This window comes from Eutrema salsugineum, unplaced genomic scaffold, assembly GCF_000478725.1.
Source record: "Eutrema salsugineum unplaced genomic scaffold, Eutsalg1_0 scaffold_7, whole genome shotgun sequence".
NCBI lineage: Eukaryota > Viridiplantae > Streptophyta > Magnoliopsida > Brassicales > Brassicaceae > Eutrema > Eutrema salsugineum.
In genome coordinates, this window is record NW_006256486.1 from 2,358,636 (window position 1) to 2,376,572 (window position 17,937).

Consider the following 17,937-nt stretch of genomic DNA (forward strand, 5'->3'; position numbering starts at 1 on the left):
ATGACATTCCTATATTACAGGATTCACAATTTCAATCAGGATAGACGTAATAAAAAAAAAAAAGTTAAGCTAACAATCTATGATTAGGTTACCGGCTTACCGCAGCAATGAATTATTGTTGTTACAAATTACGAGAAGATTCAAACCTTGTAATATTGAATTTTCAGATTTTGTATGTGTTTATTAGCACGAAACAATAACAAATAATAAGATATAATTAGATAAAATTACGTAACTATCTGGCTACGTATCCCTTAATTGTTAAATAATAATGTTTTGTTATCAATATGTGGTTATAATGTATAATGTATGCAACTTTGTTTTTCTAAAATTTTCACATACACTATCAAAGTACGATGTGCATTCATTCAAGGATGTATGAACATGTAACAAAAATGAAACAAAAATAAAAATGTAATGATTTAGCAAGATCATGGACTCGTGATTAACTATCAAATTAACAAAGAACAAAATTCGGGAATCCAGAATTGAGTACAAACAACTCATTAATAGTAAAATGTATATACCAAGATATGTTTATAACATTCATTTATTTTACACAATTTGGCTTTTTTTGTAACCGAAAAAAAGTTAGCCACATAATATAATGCATATCGATCTTCCCTCGTTTTACGAATAATATATATATCAGTCGGGAATCTCACTCATTTCAGCCCTTCTTTTCGAGTTTTCGGAAGATAAAACATAGTATAATAAGAGAGTTAACATTTAGTAATATTTTGGTTATACATTGATTAATTGATGTTCGCTACCTGCTTGGTAATACTTTTTACGGTGCAAGTAAGTCGTCTAAGATTAAAGCAGTGCATGTGCGTTTAAGATTGTCCCAAACGTGACGTTTAAAATATAATGGACAATTCATTTGACACAAGTGGATTAATAAATTTTGTTGGTGAAGAGCTATTAACATAAGAAATAGTCTTGTAATGAAAACATAAATCTTGTTTCAAATCAATAAAGATTAAAATTTTCAGAATTTAAGATACCTAGCTTCGGGTTTAGCAAAAGGGTGTCATCAGCCGGCGGCAAGATCCGCTAACTCCGGTCAAGGGTTTGGCGGCGTCCTCCTTGCTTCAAAGGAGTAGTTCTTGTTAGCACTGGGTGTGGAGGGTCCTTTGGTGTCACCGTTGTACCGCACATTCGTCGATTTCCTATTTTGGTGATTTCTTCGAATAGAATTTTTCCTATTTTGTAACCGTTCTCGCCCGTTTATGTCCATTTTGCAAGTTCATTTTGGATAGATTTATAAAATGTTATATTTTCTTAAGAAAATAAATAAATTCTTATTATAAAAATCAAACGTCGTTAAGAAACAGGCTTTTTCATTTATTGACATTTCTTTTTTCATCATAAATTCGGCCATTTATTGTAATCGCAAACATGTGAACCACAGAGAAATTCAAATATAACTGTAGCGTCTGCAATGTATGTTAGAAAATATTGATAAATTATGAATCTGCAATATATTGATCAACATATACAATTATACATAGCTATAGGGTCAATTTTAAAGAAACGTTTAGATAAAAGATCCGAAATAGCCAGAAAAGAAAGTTATTGCAATTTAAGTGATATATATGATATACACTAAAGTGTTATGTTTCCCAAATCGTGAAACGAAAAGCATAGTTTTATATCATTCGCATGTCTTTAGAGCTCGACTTATCTGGTATCTAATGGGACCAACGAGTTAATGAATCTAACATCAAACGTCAATTATTCTGTCACATGCCTTAGTCTATAAGATCATGTCCATTGAAGTTTTTAAAGAATTTCATAAGGGGTTTATTAGTAATTAATTGGATTTTTAAAAAAAAAAAAAAGACCCAATTTTTATGGATCGATCCTTATAAAACGAATTTATGGATCGATCTTTGAGAAGTTTTATAATCTAGGTGGCGAATTGATATTGGTTTACTGCTAAAAAAAACAGAATGGCTTCTCTCTCCAGTTGAGCTGGTGAATTGGTATTGATTTACAGCTAAAAAAAATAAATTTATTGGACAAATTAAAAAAAAAAGATTAATAAAATAATATTAACAACTCTTTTTTGAATCTCTTTATGTACATGCTCTAAGACTATGTATGCATGCATGTTAATGGATATACGCAGAGAAGAAAAAAACATATATATATATGTATATATATATAAAGGTTTTTGTATCTTGCATGGTATTTTATATTTTCTTTTTTTTGGTAAAATATTTTAGATTTTCTTCTGCTTTATGAAACCTAAAAACCAATATCATTTAGTTCGGCTTGATTTTTTCTATACGGTTTTTTTTTTCTAAGAAAAAACTAAAATTATTTCATTTATACGGTTGATTTCTTTTTTGCAATTCAATTCACTTTTCTTGGTACAGTTTCGGTTTGACTCAAATTGGTTTAAACCAGTTGGGCCACCCTAATTAATATATTCACCAGACAACACCAATTTAAACGATAAATAAGACCATAAACATTTACACACATTGCACTCTTCTTCTCCCAAAAGACCCTAAGCTACAACAAGTCTAAAACCCTTAACTTATCTATATTCTACAACCACCTAAGTTGTTTCGATTCACATATGGCTACTCCTGAGGAGATGGAGCACGGTGGTGATAAGGCGGCGATGTTTGTGGCCTGGGAGGATCTTACGGTGGTGATTCCAAACTTCGGTGAAGGACCGACAAAGAGATTATTGAATGGAGTGAATGGTTGTGGTGAGCCAAATAGGATCTTAGCCATTATGGGTCCTTCTGGTTCTGGTAAATCTACACTTCTTGATGCTTTAGCAGGTCACTTTCTCTCTCTCCCTCTCTCTCTCTCTCTATATATATATATACACACACATGACACACCCACACGTGTGAGGTATAGCCCGACTTTTATGCTGCATAAATCTGTTTAAGTGTATACTTTGTGAAGTGTTATACTCGATGTCTTACTATTATTTATTAACAATACTACATGACGATGTGTAACGTTGTCTTTTGAAATTCAACAATAAGGTTTATCCAAGGAAATTCTCGCATGTATATAGCATTTTTTGGGGAATACAGTATATATCACTTTTGGTTAAGCACAAATTTATTTTTAAGTTCACAAGCATTTAAATCCTTGGATCGATTATTATTTATAAGGAAACATTATTAGATCCTTGAAAGGATAAGCATTTGTTTTCATTCGTAACCACATTTTAAAATATGTAAAAAATTGTTATTAGTTTATTTCATATCTTATATACTTGCGACGAAGAAAGAACTAAAAAAAACCTCATATACTAGAACAATATACATCATTAAATATAACTATATAACTTCCCTATTTGAAAGCAGCAATCTATATCGTGTATCCCATGTTGGTGGAAATTAAAACAGTAATTAAAGTTCCTCTTACTTCTGTAGCTTTGACCAAACCCATTTGTTTTATTAAGAGATTATATATCTATCGTTCTATCTATATATACATATATTTATAAATATTTTAAACAGTGCTATATTTATATCTAAGTCTCATATACACGATGATACATATATACATATATATATATATATATATATTCTTAACTTTGAAATTTATGGATATTAGCTACCGATTTTTTTTTTCTTTGTAGCTCTTGATGGTATGAGGCTAATTAAAAGTGAAACATAGTTGCGATTTTCATGTTCCGTACGTACATTTAATGTTGAACAAATTGATGATAGCTACGTTTCTCTAACACATACCTTTTAAAGAAATTCTGCAGTAACTTTTCTTATTAACTTATGATTTTAAATGTTAACCAACTACCAAATACCCAACAACCTGACACAAAAATTTAGAATTGAACGATCCGGATTTCGGTACGGTTTGAAACAGTAGAACCGAATTGGAATCTCTAGTAAAACTGTTAAACGCCAATCTGCGTAAGCCTGGAGATGAACCGGGTATTTTAATTGGATTTAAAAGTTTTTTGTTCTATGTCTATGAAAACTCGAAACCAAATTTTGATACAAGTCGAAATAATAATAAACAACCCAAAAATTCATTTTGAAAAACAAGGCAATACAAGAAATAGTATCTACGACCACACTAAATAACTATAAACTTTATTAAATTAGATAAATGACCATGAAATTTTCTTATTTGTAAAATACTCTCAACTGGATTGGGAGTTATGAATGTTTTGAAAATATATCGTCTTATTAACTCAAATGACATCGTATTTTATTCATGCAATAGGTGTAGAGAAAATAACACACAATTTTGTCATAAGTGTTCGACAATGCGCTTTTAAACAAAATGGTATATAAGTATGCAAAATACAAGAAGTATATTAGTCAAACAGTTTTATTCTCTTATCAAGAACATTATTCTGAACATGAAAGGCTAAATATTAAATATCATCAAGAGATTGACTTTGATTACAAGTTATTTGGTGATAATACAGGAAGATTAGCAGGGAATGTTGTAATGAGTGGCAAAGTTCTTGTCAATGGCAAGAAGAGAAGGCTGGACTTTGGTGCTTCTGTAAGCAAATCTTAACTTTTTACATAATAATCAAAGCTCTTATTCATGTCCTAAACCCTCAATCATAAAATGATTGTTTTTTTTTTTTTTTGTCATTTGATACTGTACGTTGAGAAACTCTCAGGCGTATGTTACACAAGAAGATGTGTTGCTAGGAACTTTGACAGTGAGAGAATCCATAGCTTACTCAGCTCATCTCAGACTCCCATCAAAGCTCACCAGAAAAGAGATCAATGACATTGTGGAAGCTACAATCACTGAGATGGGTCTGCAAGATTGTTCAGACAGGACTATTGGAAACTGGCATATGCGCGGAATAAGCGGAGGAGAGAAGAAACGTCTCAGTATTGCGCTCGAGGTCTTAACCAAACCGAGTCTCCTCTTCCTAGACGAGCCCACAAGTGGACTGGACAGTGCCTCAGCTTTCTTCGTGGTTCAGATTCTCAGAAACATCGCTAGCGACGGCAAAACCGTGATTTCTTCGATTCATCAGCCGAGTGGTGAGGTTTTCGCACTCTTTGATGATCTGCTACTGCTGTCTGGAGGAGAAACCGTTTACTTTGGAGAAGCAAAATCTGCAACCAAGGTAATAAGCAAAATCTGAATTTGCAAATAATATATACGAAACCATCATGCATGCTCATTTTGTGTTGTTACTGCTTCGACATTTGCAGTTCTTTGGTGAAGCGGGTTTTCCTTGTCCAAGCAAACGGAATCCATCAGACCACTTCCTTCGCTGTGTCAACTCAGATTTCGATGATATCACAGCAACTTTGGTTGAATCTCGGAGAATCCACGTTTGTCTTCTTCTACCCTTTTTTGTTTCCATGTAGATTACAATACACTCAAGCTTTTGACGTCTGCGCTATTTGCCTCTGCAGGATTCCTCTTTCTCTCTTTATCAACTACATGAAACGTCAAACACATTAGATCCCCTGGATGATATACCAACAGCAGAAATTAAAACAATACTCGTCAGAAAATTCAAGTGTTCAGACTATGCAGCAGCTTCAAGAGCAAGAGTTCAAGATATAACATCAATCGTAAGTTAAGAGCTACCAGTTTTTTTTTTAAAACCACAATGTATCATACAATCAGAGTCTCATAACCACATTTATACCTCCCTCGTGCAACAGAAGGGACTTGTCAATGAAAGGAAAAATAGGAGTCGAACAAACTGGTGGAAACAACTCAGAATACTTACTCAACGATCTTTCATCAACATGAGTAGAGACTTGGGGTACTACTGGATACGGATTGCAGTCTACATAGTGTTAGCCATCTGTGTCGGGTCAGTCTTTTTCAACATCGGGAAAAACCACACAAATGTCATGAACACTGCAGCTTGTGGCGGATTCATGGCAGGTTTCATGACATTTATGTCAATAGGAGGTTTCCAATCCTTCATTGAAGAAATGAAGGTAAAAGAGCTAAACACAAAACTTCTGTCTCTTTCTTTCACCTTGAAAAGCATCTTTACGTTTTAACATATTGTTCCCTATGACCAGGTGTTTTCTCGGGAAAGGCTCAATGGACACTATGGGGTTGCAGTGTACACTGTGTCTAATTTCCTCTCCTCATTACCTTTCATAATCCTCATGTGCCTCGCCACAACCTCAATCACTAACTACATGGTGAAGTTCCAACCCTCAGCTTCTCACTTTTTCTACAACTGTCTCGACCTCATCAGTGCAATTGCAACCGTGGAGAGTTGCATGATGATGATAGCTTCACTGGTTCCTAACTTCTTGATGGGAGTCATAATAGGAGCTGGCTACATTGTAAGAATTCTCTCTGTCTCTCTCACACCTTTCTTATATATCTTGAAAGAAAAAATGTAAATCGGAAACCGCTCTCTTCTTCATGTCACAGGGAGTTATGGTCCTGAGTGCGGGTTTTTTCCGACTGTTCCCTGACTTACCTATGGTGTTTTGGCGATACCCAGTGTCCTACATAAACTACGGTGCATGGGCTCTACAGGTGACCAGGTTTTCCAAACTTTACGATGCAGATTATATTGCCAAATAGATATCTAAAACGAGCACACCTGAAAAATTGCAGGGGGCATTCAAGAATGAGATGATAGGAGTTGAGTATGATTCTCCATTACCTTTGGTACCAAAAATGAAAGGGGAGCTCATTCTTGAAACCGTTCTAGGCATAAATCCAACACAGTCCAAGTGGTTGGATCTAGGTGTTGTGATGATGATTCTCATTGCTTATAGGCTTTTCTTCTTCGCCATCCTCAAATTCAAGGAAAAGGTTTTCCCGTTGATTCACATGCTATACACAAAGAGAACTCTGAGCCATATCCAGAAAAGGCCTTCTTTCAGGAGAATGGCACCTTTCCCTTCCAAGCGATACCATGTTCACCATGCCCTCTCTTCCCAAGAAGGACTTAACTCTCCACTGCATTAGAAGCATATGCAGCAGTAAGCAATTTCCATGCGTGGAATATATTACTCGTTAACCTCATGCTAGAGGTCCATATATTTTAATATGCCAGATGTTACTCTCTTCAAACTTGTTAAACTATTTTGTAGCCTGCTGTGTAAGGAAAAAGAGAGATATTATCGTTCTGACTGATGAGACCTGTTTAACAAGTGGATATAACTCACATGCATACCTAAATTACCAAAAAAATGATGAAATACTAAAAAGGTAAGTGCATGGCTACGTTCTCAGATTTAAAGAGATGATTGCATGTACTTCTTAGAGGGAGACAGAGAGTATAGCAAACCACAGAAAAAAACTATAGCAAATAAGACATTTCCTTTGCTAACAACAGCTACAGATAAACTTATTACCTGACAGTAGAAAGGTAGTCCTTCTTTTGATAGCATCGGTAAGCAGCCTGCAAATCTGCGCAGCACATGAACAGGAGGAAAACTTTCCGCCATGCATATTTGACTACAAGCTTCAGATCTGACCTATTCTAGGGTGCAAGTCTAATTTACGTTAATCACTAAATTCCATGAAATTTCCTCTTTCGGCATATAGCTGCCAAGGGATACAAACAAAAGTCCCCAAAAAAGTCTGTTGACGAAAAACTGGATAGACAGAGAACAATCAACGAGATGCTGAGCAAAAATGTCAAGTATCAACCTTTGAAAAAAAGGCAAATATAAACTCTCTGAAAAAAGTTACAGATGAAGGAAAAGATAACATACAAATGAACAATCAATAACTTTTGACGAATATGGCTAATCCAGAAAGAACAACATCCAGTTCTGAAGAAAAAGAAAAAAGAAAAGGGCCTAAATTTCGGCGTATCAAAGCACCTTTGCTCGTTTGCTAGTCCTCTGTTCGTACCAACTCAACTAAATCTGAACCACTATCTAAGTTTGGAAAAATATGTTAAACTGTCAAGAATCCGCCTGCTTGTTCTGCCTAACTCTTCATGCCTAACTCTTCATATCATCAGATCCATTATTTTCAAGGTTACCATTGAATCCATGATACGGAACCTCCCACATGGGCCTCGGGGTTGCACGCCCACCAAAATCCTCGGGGTAATATTCAAAATCAGGGCCAAAATTGAACTTCACAACACAGTTTGACTGGTCAGGGAGAGTGTACATAGAAGCAGCAGGGTAGTAACGACCGCCAAAAAGATCTTTGAAGGCAACTCCCTGACATACACCATTTTTGAAGAACGATATTTCACTGCCTGCATCAGAACAGAGGCATTCGTTAACAAAAGGTTGGTGATAAAGGTGAACATCTACATCATAGATGTGGAGGCATTTAGCCATGTAAGAAACCCTACTAGTACTATCTATAAGAATATAACCACATGTCAATTATCTACAAAATCAAAGGAAGCTCTCTACTGTCACCAGCAGCAGCATGCATAGGCAGTTTATTAGTCCACTTAAACATAGGTGACTACGCAGAACAGGGACAGCAAAAACACGAACTTGTATAAATGAGTAACGCAAACACATACCTGGTACAGCTTTAGGAGGCTCCTCTTTAGCGTCAGGTGCACAGACATATCTCTGCCCTTTATAGAACACATAATGAGGTGGCTTTGGAGCGAATGATTCACCATCAGGAAGATTTATGTAGAATCCGATAACATCACCTTCCTTATACCCTTCCTCTGCATACTTCTCCCTTAAAGCCTTGTGTATCTTACACCCATCAATGTCCCTGAACCCGAAACTATTCCCATCGTACCCTACCGGAGCCTGCAAATCTCCTTTATCAGTCGACCACCCGAGTCTAGTATGGCCCGTCTCACCCAAATTCACAACTTTAATCTCAAAGTACCAAGCTCCTTCTACAACTCCTCTTGTAGCTCTCACCATTCTATACCCTTTGCTACTTCCTGCGGTAAGCCTATCTTCGCTTATCTCAACTTTCTCAGCTTTGTAGACTTTAGAAAGGCAAATTTCCAAGTCTGGCGTGTCGTCTCCCTTATCGGGAAACCTAGGAACCGGAGTTATCAGCACCTTGTCTTCTACAGCGGCTGGATTCGGCGTGTTGGTTTTGCTCTTCTTCTTTCCCTTGCGTGTACTCTTCGTCACCCAAACATTGTTATTCTTCTTCTTCGATTTCGATTTCTTAGCCGCAGTCGCAACTGGAGTCATCGCCGTCCCTTCCACGGCCATTGCTTCCGGTGGCTGCACTTGCTCCGGATCCTCCTCGTCCTTCACGGCGGCTGAAGTAAGAGAATCAAGCTGCTTCTGCTTCTTAGGCAGTGGTTCATCTTCCTCTTCGTCTTCTTCCATCGCGCTACCGTTCTGGGCAGCGGCTGAATCCAATTTCGGAGATTTAGGGTTGTCGGAGGAAGAAGCAGTAGGACCTTCTTCAGAGAATGAGTCGGATTCGATCTTCAATTCGGATCCGGGTCGATCAGCATCCTTAGCTACATCTGATTTCTCCAAATCAATATCCTCTGGTTCGATTGCAGCGGATAACTCCTGTGGCATTGAATCATCCATTCCAGAGAGTAGAGCGGTTCCTGTAGGGACCTGGGGAAGCGAGATTGAAGCTTCTGCTTCTTCGCCTTTCGAAATTTGTTCTGCTTCTTCGCCTTTGGGTTTTTGTGTTGCTTCTTCGCCTTTGGAATTTTGTTCTGCTTCTTCGGGTTTGGAATATTGTTCTGCTTCTTCGGCTTTGGAATTTGATTGAAGAGAATCCATTGGAACAACGTTTCTTCGGATTCAGAAGAGATTTCTGAGACTGAGGGACTCGTCGATTTGGGAAGAAGCAAGAGGAGAGAGATCGAAGGAGGAAGTTTTTCAGGGGATCTCTGGGCTTTATAAGGCCCAATAAGAAACAAGAATTGGGAACTTCGGTCCCGATAGTGTTTTCTCCACTTTCATTTCGTTGCATTCCTTTTTTTGTCGCCCAAATTCATTAGATTTTTTTTATTTTACTTTTTTCTTTTGTTAGGTTCGATTTTAAGATTTTAGATTCGCAAATTTTATCTAATATAAATACAAAAAAAATCCAAATATCCTTTGCGTTTTTTTTCTTCTAAAAATGAAGTTGGTTTTTGGAAATGAAATATAGACACTTATCATATTTCTTTAGATCACAAAGATAAATGATGTATTTAAAGATAGATTTAAGCTGAAACTTTTCTCTTTCAACTTTGGATATAAGCCGAAACAGTGGGAGAAAAATCTTCCTCAGGGTTCTATACATATTTGGAGCAATGCAAACAACCTTTCTTTTCCAAGTTCTTTTCAACCTTCAAAACATTAAAGCTCAGGAATCAGATCTCATCTTTTTTACCCAATACCACAATGAAACTTGTGGTGAGGGTTGGGAGAGATTCAGGATCTACACTAATCAATGTTTTTATCATGGATTTTCAAAGGCATCATTGTTCAGCACTCTTTACAGAGGTGCCCTACCAAAGTTTAAAAAACAGTTTGAAATTATCTCTAATGGGAACTTCTTAGCCAAGGAGATCAATGCTAACATTGAGTTAGTTGAGAATTTGGCAATGAGCAATGATATTTATGGTGAAGAATATGATAAAGCTAATATAGGAGAAAGCTCTAGTGAGAAGCAAAGAATGAGAAAAGATATCAAAGAGCTGCAAAGCAAGCTAGACAAAGTCTTAGTTGCTACTCAAAAGCCTCTTCATTTTGTTGGTGAATTTGATGGGCAAGCTCAATGTTTTGAGAATATGAATGAAGAGGGTTTGACTCAAGAAGACCTCCACTATATTGGGAACCAAAAAAAGTTCAACAGGTTCAACAATTACAATCGGAATCTGAGCTATAGAAACCCAAATGTAGCTAACCCTGAAGACCAAGTGTATCATCCTCAACAAGTTCAGACTCAGGATTATGTTCCAAAGAATCAGTTCCAATGAAAGTACCAAGGGCAGCAAGCTTTTCAACAACCAACAGTTCAGAACCAAGGAAATAGCTTCCTAAATCAAGTCAGTTTCCAGCAACATAAGTTTTACCCTCCAGGCTTTGGACAGCCACAGTTTCAACAGGATACTTCTCAAAAACAAGGTTCAGACATCAGTCGGGTTCTACAACAGCTTATGTAGGGACAACAAAAACTGGATTCTCGCACCAGTGACCTCAGTTCCAAGATGGAGATACTAGAAACCCAAATAAAGACTCTTCAGAAAAAAAAAAAGGCATTCCCACTTCTGAATCTCAAAGCTCTCTGCCAGGCAAAGTTGTTCCAAACCCCAAAGAGTATTGCAATGCCATATACTCAACTGATGAGAATTCTACTGCTGTTCAGATAATTAAATACTTTCTTTATGGCAAATCTCTAATGAGTTAGACCCCAACACTAAGGATGAGGACGCCATAATAGAAGACTCTGAGAACCTGTTCTATGATCTTAATGAGGACATTGAGACAGAAGGTGGGGAGGCAGCTTGTTTTGTTCAGGAAAATGGATGATTCTGAGTCTGTTGAAGCAAAGGGATAGCAAGTATTAGATCAAGCAAAGCCAAAAGATAGAGTCTCTAGCCTTGATTCAAAAATGGTGAAGCTTAAATCCCTCCTAAAGCTAGGAAGTCCAGGGAAATTCTCCATCACATGCTCTCTTGGAAAATTCAAGGTTGAGAATGCTTTGTGTGATTCTGGATCAAGTGTTAGTGTGATGTCTTTAGACATGGTAGAGAGACTAGGGATCAAGACTCTCAAGAATCACCCCACTTCAATTACCTTTGGAGATTCCCACTCAAAAAAACCATATGGAACCCTTGAAGACTATCCACTAAGGGTTGGAAAATGCATAATCCCCACGGATTTTGTAGTCATGAAGATGAAGAAAACCAATGAGCTTCCTCTATTGCTTGGAACTCCATTTCTCAACACCACAGAAGCAAGAATTGACTTTGATACCCAAAGAGTGGTGCTCACAAAAGTAGATAAAGAAGTCTCTTACCCTGTTAAGCCCCCATCAGCTGATTTTGGTGGTACTATTGTTGAGGAGGATTGATGAGTTCAAGGATTATGAGATAAAATATGTGGGAAGCATTGGTATTATAGAAGAAGCTCAACCCTTTCCAGCTATGGAGAAGAAGAAAGAACCCCAAATCAAATCTGACTTTAAGTATGAAGATGGGGATCCTTTTGTTAGGGATGAAGCTTGGTTGAACTCTTTTTCTCCTACACTAAGTGAGAAAGAGCTGAGCAAGAACAAAGGCAATGGTTCAGGATCCAAAAGAAAGAATCCAAAATGCACCAAACCATTCACCCTTGGATTCTTCTCAAGCCTTAACTCTTACTCCTTGGAAGTTTGATGGTGGAGCTGTAGACTACAAGATTCAAGGCAATAGAGGATCAAGACCATTTGCTGAGGTCAGGGCAATCCTCACACAATAAATCATAGACAAGGGATCTAAGGGTGTTCAAGAGCTGATGAACAAGGGCCTCATGTTTGAATTCAAGGACAAGACAAGAAGCATCAATGCTCTCCCTCTCCCTCACTAAGAGAAGAGTAAGAAAAGTCAAACTTAGTGACTTAAAAAAAATGCTCTTGGGAGACACTCCAAGCTTATCCTTGTACATAGCATTTTAATCTTTTCTTTTTATGTTTTAGGATGTTTTGATGTGTTTTGTGGAGTAGTCTCAGGTTGTAAATGTCTGGGAAATCATATGGCTCAAAGACAAGGTGAAAAAGAACCAGCACCACAGATGAGAAATGAGCTTAAAGGCATGGAACCAAGCTGATTCGGCCTTTGCTGCTGGTGAGGTGCTTCTGGTGAACCAAGTCGCAGCAGGGGTCATTGCCTAGAGCATTTTCATTCGCTTGGGGCTGCTAGCTGGTGGCTGCTGGTTAAGCAAGTCACAGCATGTGTCTAAGCCAAGGAAAATACATCCGCATGAGGCTGCGACTTGGTGGCTGCTGGTGAGCTAACTAGCAGCAGAAAAAAAAACTCATGAAGAAAAATATTTGCATGAGGCTGCGACTTGGTGGCTGCTGGTGAGCTAACTAGTAGCAGAGATAAAGGACAATGAAAAATCCATTCGCATCAGACTGCGAGTCAAGTGCTGCTAGTGACCAACCCGCAGCAAGGAAAACATGGCCAAGGTAAAAGAAATTGCTTCAGGCTGCTGGTGAGACAAGTCGCAGCAAAGCACATATGGCCAAGAAAATTTACTCGGTCAATGTTGCTGGTGAGATGTTGCTGGTGAGCCAAGTCGCAGCAAGGAGTGACATCGAAACTAACCCACCTCCAGTGATGTCTAGCCTCCACTGATGCACATATTCACTCCTCCTTTTCATCACCTACACATCAGGTATCACTCTAAAAACTTTGTACATAAGCATTTAGCATTTTTCTTTGTCATTTGCATTTTATGTTTGATTTTTCCTCTTTCTCATGCTTTTATTACACAAGGGACTGTGTAATTTAAGTGTGGGGGAGGGTTGGTTTAATGTCTACTAATTATGTTTGTTCTTGTTCTTATTTTGATTGCATTTTGAGTCTGCATTTAAATGCATAGAAAAGACACTAAAAAACCAAAAATTTTGAAAATTTTCACAAACAATGTTCATTTAGATGCATTCACATTTTATGATTGAGTCTAGATTGCATTTTCATATTGGTTTGCATAATTTGCATGAGAGTAATGATATGTTTCTTTGAGAGAGCATCATTTTAAGAGTTTAGTTCATGGCCCTAGTTATTAGTTCTTTGATGCTTGCAAGTGATGAAATGTGTAACATTGTTTAGGCCTTAGTTGAACAAGCTTTGAATTGAACTCAGCCCTATACAAATGGAACCTTAATTTGAAATGAAAATATCATGTGCTGTTTGAATGAACTTGTGGATAGCATATACATACTTGAATTATCTTTCCCTTTTAACCACCCTTGTTAATCCAAGTAGCTGATCTCCATCATTGGGACAGTTTTTCCCTGCCCTTAACTAAGCCATCTTTGAAGCCTAAACACTCTAGTGAGTGATGTGAGACCTTGTTTTGAATGAACTTGACAAAAAGTGTTGGGTTTAGAGCGACAAGAGTAGGCTTTCATGTAGATCTAGCTCTGCATCATGAGACTAGAGTAGGTTAGGAAGGGATCTTGGGGAATCAATGAGTAGAAAAGAGAGAGAGAGTGAGATGAGAGCTAGGGGATTGCAAGGTGTGAATTGGATGGTGTCTGAAAAGAAAAAAACTCTAAGTGTTAAAAAAAGGGCCTCAAAGTGTGAAAAGAAAAGAAAATAAGCCAAAAGGCTTCAAGCTTCAAAAATCAATGAGAAAAGAGGCTAGGGATGAAATGTGAATTGAAAAGAGCTAAGTGAAAAGAGAAACACCAGCCATTGTTTTTAAAATAAAAAGATCCCCTAGTGAGAAAGAGAATGAGATTGAAATGAGACATGGATTGAGAAGACAATGAAAGCCTTGAAAAAATAAGGGGTAGCTAGGGAGTGCTCTTCATGGGTTTAGAGTTCGGGTGAATTCAATTTGGGAAATTCGGTAGACGAGAGTCTATTCTTGTCTGCATCATTTGCCTTTTAAACCCACATGTGCATCAATGAGATCATTTTTATCTCATAACCTTACCCTTGGCCAAAATTGTTTGTTTGAATATGAACCATTTTGATCCACATGATAACACTTAATGAATGCTAAAGGGCTGAAGGATAAGAATGCTTGTGTAGATCATGGCTTGAACTTGTTGCATTCAGAGTATTCTTTGCATTGCATTTCAGAACTAGTAACTAGAACCATGAGTTTGAATTCTTTTAATAATCATCTCTCTCTTTAAAGAAATGTGAACTCCCAAAATCCAAACCTCTCTCTCATTTGTTCTAGTTTGTTTGAGGGCAAGCAAAGGATAAGTGTGGGAGAGTTGATATATTCATATCTTTTCATGACTAAGATGCATTTTTGGTCCAAGAATAGAGTCTCATGCATGCATTTTAGATATAATCTTCATTTTTGGTCTTTGTTTTAGAGTTTTAAGACTTTGCATTAGGTCATGTTGGGAAAAATTTAGTCATCTGGGCTAGGCCCAATATGATTAAAGTCCAGAGGCAACTAAGACGGTCTGCGAGATACGTATCAAGGACTGGCCGCAGAAATCGCACGCAGCGATAACATTCAACCAAAAAAGAGAATATTCCTAATAAGAAAAGGATAAGAATGCTAATTCCCACACAAAGGAGGAATAGGAAAACCTAGACGCAAGCCCTTTAAATAAGGGGGATGGGAAATCCGAAAGGGAAAATTACAAAACAGAGAGAGAGTTCTTGCACTCAATACCTTAAACCCCTGAGACATCGATTACTCACGCTCTTTGCTGTTGTAAATAAATCATATTAATAAAATATGTTTGATTGCTTGGTCTACTTTCTCTTTGCGCATTGCATAGGCTTGTTCAGTGAATCACATATTTTACCCCAAACAGTTTGGCGCTAGAAGGAGGGGAGAGTTTTAACTACGTGAGACATGACTGACAGAGATAACCAAGAAAACCTTACTGACAGCACCCATGCTGATTATGCTGCTCAACTGGAAGCACTCACCGCCCAGATGAAGCATAATGAAGAACGATTTGCACAACTTGAAGCAGAAAACGCTTCATTGAAAGAGGTGAATGCCTCCTTGAATGGTGACGGAAACACCGACGTGGATCCTCGCGCCAGGTTTCGGACACGAGTTCCTCCGATGTTACCATTGGATGGCACTATTCGAATAACGGATAACAGATCCACACAGCAACATGAAAACGGCACACAAGAAACTGATGGAGCTCATCCGACAGAAGACGTCCAGCTAAATCACATGATTTCAAAACGACTTGAAGCTATGGAAGCCTTAATCGGACGACTTCCAGGAGTAGCTCCCCTAATCACGAAAGTTGCTCCTAACTCTTACGCTGATACACCGTTCACAGACGCAATCGGGCTGCTGGAGATGCCAAGGAAGTTTACACTTCACAATGAAGATATACGACGGAACCACGGATCCGGATAACCACATAGCACAATACAAGCAGAGGATGTTTACGACAGCCGTTGCAAAGGAACTTCGTGAAGCCACCATGTGCAAAGGATTCGGTTCGAGTCTCACGGGACCAGCCCTTCAATGGTTTACGAATTTGCCAAATGCTTCAATCGACTCCTTTGCGTCACTAACATACCGCTTCGTTGAACAGTTCGCAAGTAGCAGGAATTTGGAAAAAACAGCTGATGATCTTTACGAAGTCATACAGAGAAAAGGAGAATCACTGCACAGATATGTGGGACGATTCAATAAGGAGAAAGTGTCTATACCAGCATGTGTCACGTCTACAGCAATCTCAGCATTCAAAAGAGGCCTGCTTCAAAACGGTGATCTATACAAGGAATTGACGAAATACCAGTGCCGAACAATGGAGGACGTGCTATCTAGAGCGTGGGCACAAATTAGGTGGGAGGAAGATCCTGCTTACGATCAACGACACTCACCTCGTTCTGACTCGCGTGTGATGAGGAACGAAAGATCAGGTAAGAATGATAAACCATACCAGAAGCCTCGCAGTGAAACCGCTGGCAGAAGAAGCGATTCTAGGGATACACACAGACCCCTCGACAGAGTTGACCGCGAACAACGTTCTCGACAGGGCCAAACATGAGTAATATTTCAATCTCTCCTGCGGAGCTAGTCAACATGCTCAATCGGATGGCTGGGTTGGTAAGATGGCCACAACAGATGAGAACACCAGGCGAAAAGCGAGACTTATCTAAGTGGTGTGACTTTCACAGCGATCATGAGCATAGAACAGAAGATTGTGTTTCATTGAGGATGGAAGTAAACGATCTGTTAAAAAAAGGTCACTTGAGAGAGTTTTTATCCGAAAGAGCTAAGAATCAAATCGGTGACAAAAATAACGAGAGGACACAAAGAAAAGCCACTCTGCCAAAACATGATCGTGTTGTCAACGTTATCACGAGGGGATCAGAGGTTAGCGGAATTATTCATTCCGCTGCAGAGAAAAGCACCAAAACAGCTAGAAACCATCATGACAGTACAGCGGTTGTAAGCGACCAACTATCAAGATGTTCGATTAGTTTTATGCCAAAAGATGGCGGACGTGTTTTAGCACCTCACCATGATGCGCTCATGATATCATTGACTAGTGAAACAGACACTAATCGATAATGGAAGTTCAACAAACATATTCTTTATCGAAGCGTATAAGAAGTTAGGCCTAGAAGAGGCAGAGCTAACGCGAAAGTCAACACCTCTGGTAGGATACAGCGGGGAAGTGAAGCAAACAGTAGGAAAAGTGACACTTCCAATGTATGTAGGAGGAATCAATCGACGAACAAAATTTTTGGTGTTAGACTGCATCTCTGCCTACAATGCTATAATGGGACGCCCATGGATTCACGACATGGAAGTAGTACCGTCAACGCTTCACCAGACCATCAAATTCCCGACACCATGTGGAATACAAGAGATCAGAGGAGAACAAGAACATTCATGATCATACTATCAGACTACATTGAAGGGAAATAGTCAGCAATTATAGCAATTACAGAACCATCTACGGTACCCCACGACGAAGAATTGGAGGTGGAACAGCTGGACGAGATCCCACTGATAGAAAGCGATCCTGAGAAAAAGGTTAAAGTAGGTTCAAAGCTGTTGGCGGATGTGCAAAAGAGGCTTATTGATTTTCTACGATCGAATGCTGATTGCTTCGCATGGTCACATGCTGACATGCCTGGGATAGATCCCGAGATCATCATGCACAAACTCCAGTTAATCCCGAGCATCAACCAGTGAGACAAAAAAGAAAGAAATTTGTGCCTGAACGCGATATGATCATCAATGAAGAAGTTCAAAACCTGTTGAAAGCAGGGTTCATACGCGAAGTACGTTACCCAGAGTAGCTAGCTAATGTGGTGGTGGTCCGCAAGAAGAATGGAAAATGGAGAGTATGCATTGATTTTACTGATCTTAACAGGGCACGTCCTAAAGATCCGTT

General features: G+C 38.4%; 2 protein-coding genes and 1 non-coding gene across 3 annotated transcripts; 1 reads left to right on the forward strand and 2 right to left on the reverse strand.

Annotated features, from left to right (window-relative positions):
• The first annotated feature begins 2,516 nt into the window (after window positions 1-2,516).
• Window positions 2,517-7,243, forward strand: LOC18010782 (ABC transporter G family member 13). The gene is made up of 9 exons (XM_006392989.2): window positions 2,517-2,801; window positions 4,436-4,515; window positions 4,640-5,101; window positions 5,190-5,312; window positions 5,397-5,558; window positions 5,652-5,936; window positions 6,024-6,296; window positions 6,388-6,495; window positions 6,577-7,243. The coding sequence occupies exons 1-9, from the start codon at window positions 2,591-2,593 to the stop codon at window positions 6,931-6,933; spliced, it is 2,061 nt and encodes a 686-aa protein (XP_006393051.1). The 5' UTR covers window positions 2,517-2,590; the 3' UTR covers window positions 6,934-7,243.
• A 370-nt stretch (window positions 7,244-7,613) lies between these two features.
• On the reverse strand, window positions 7,614-9,765 carry LOC18010529 (protein TRAUCO). The gene is made up of 2 exons (XM_006392990.2): window positions 8,465-9,765; window positions 7,614-8,185 (listed from the first exon to the last, which is right to left on the reverse strand). The coding sequence occupies exons 1-2, from the start codon at window positions 9,663-9,665 to the stop codon at window positions 7,920-7,922; spliced, it is 1,467 nt and encodes a 488-aa protein (XP_006393052.1). The 5' UTR covers window positions 9,666-9,765; the 3' UTR covers window positions 7,614-7,919.
• Window positions 9,766-10,232: 467 nt separating this feature from the next.
• On the reverse strand, window positions 10,233-10,341 carry LOC112083205. The gene has a single exon (XR_002897502.1). It is a non-coding gene; the product is annotated as a small nucleolar RNA R71 (small nucleolar RNA).
• Between the last annotated feature and the right edge of the window lie 7,596 nt (window positions 10,342-17,937).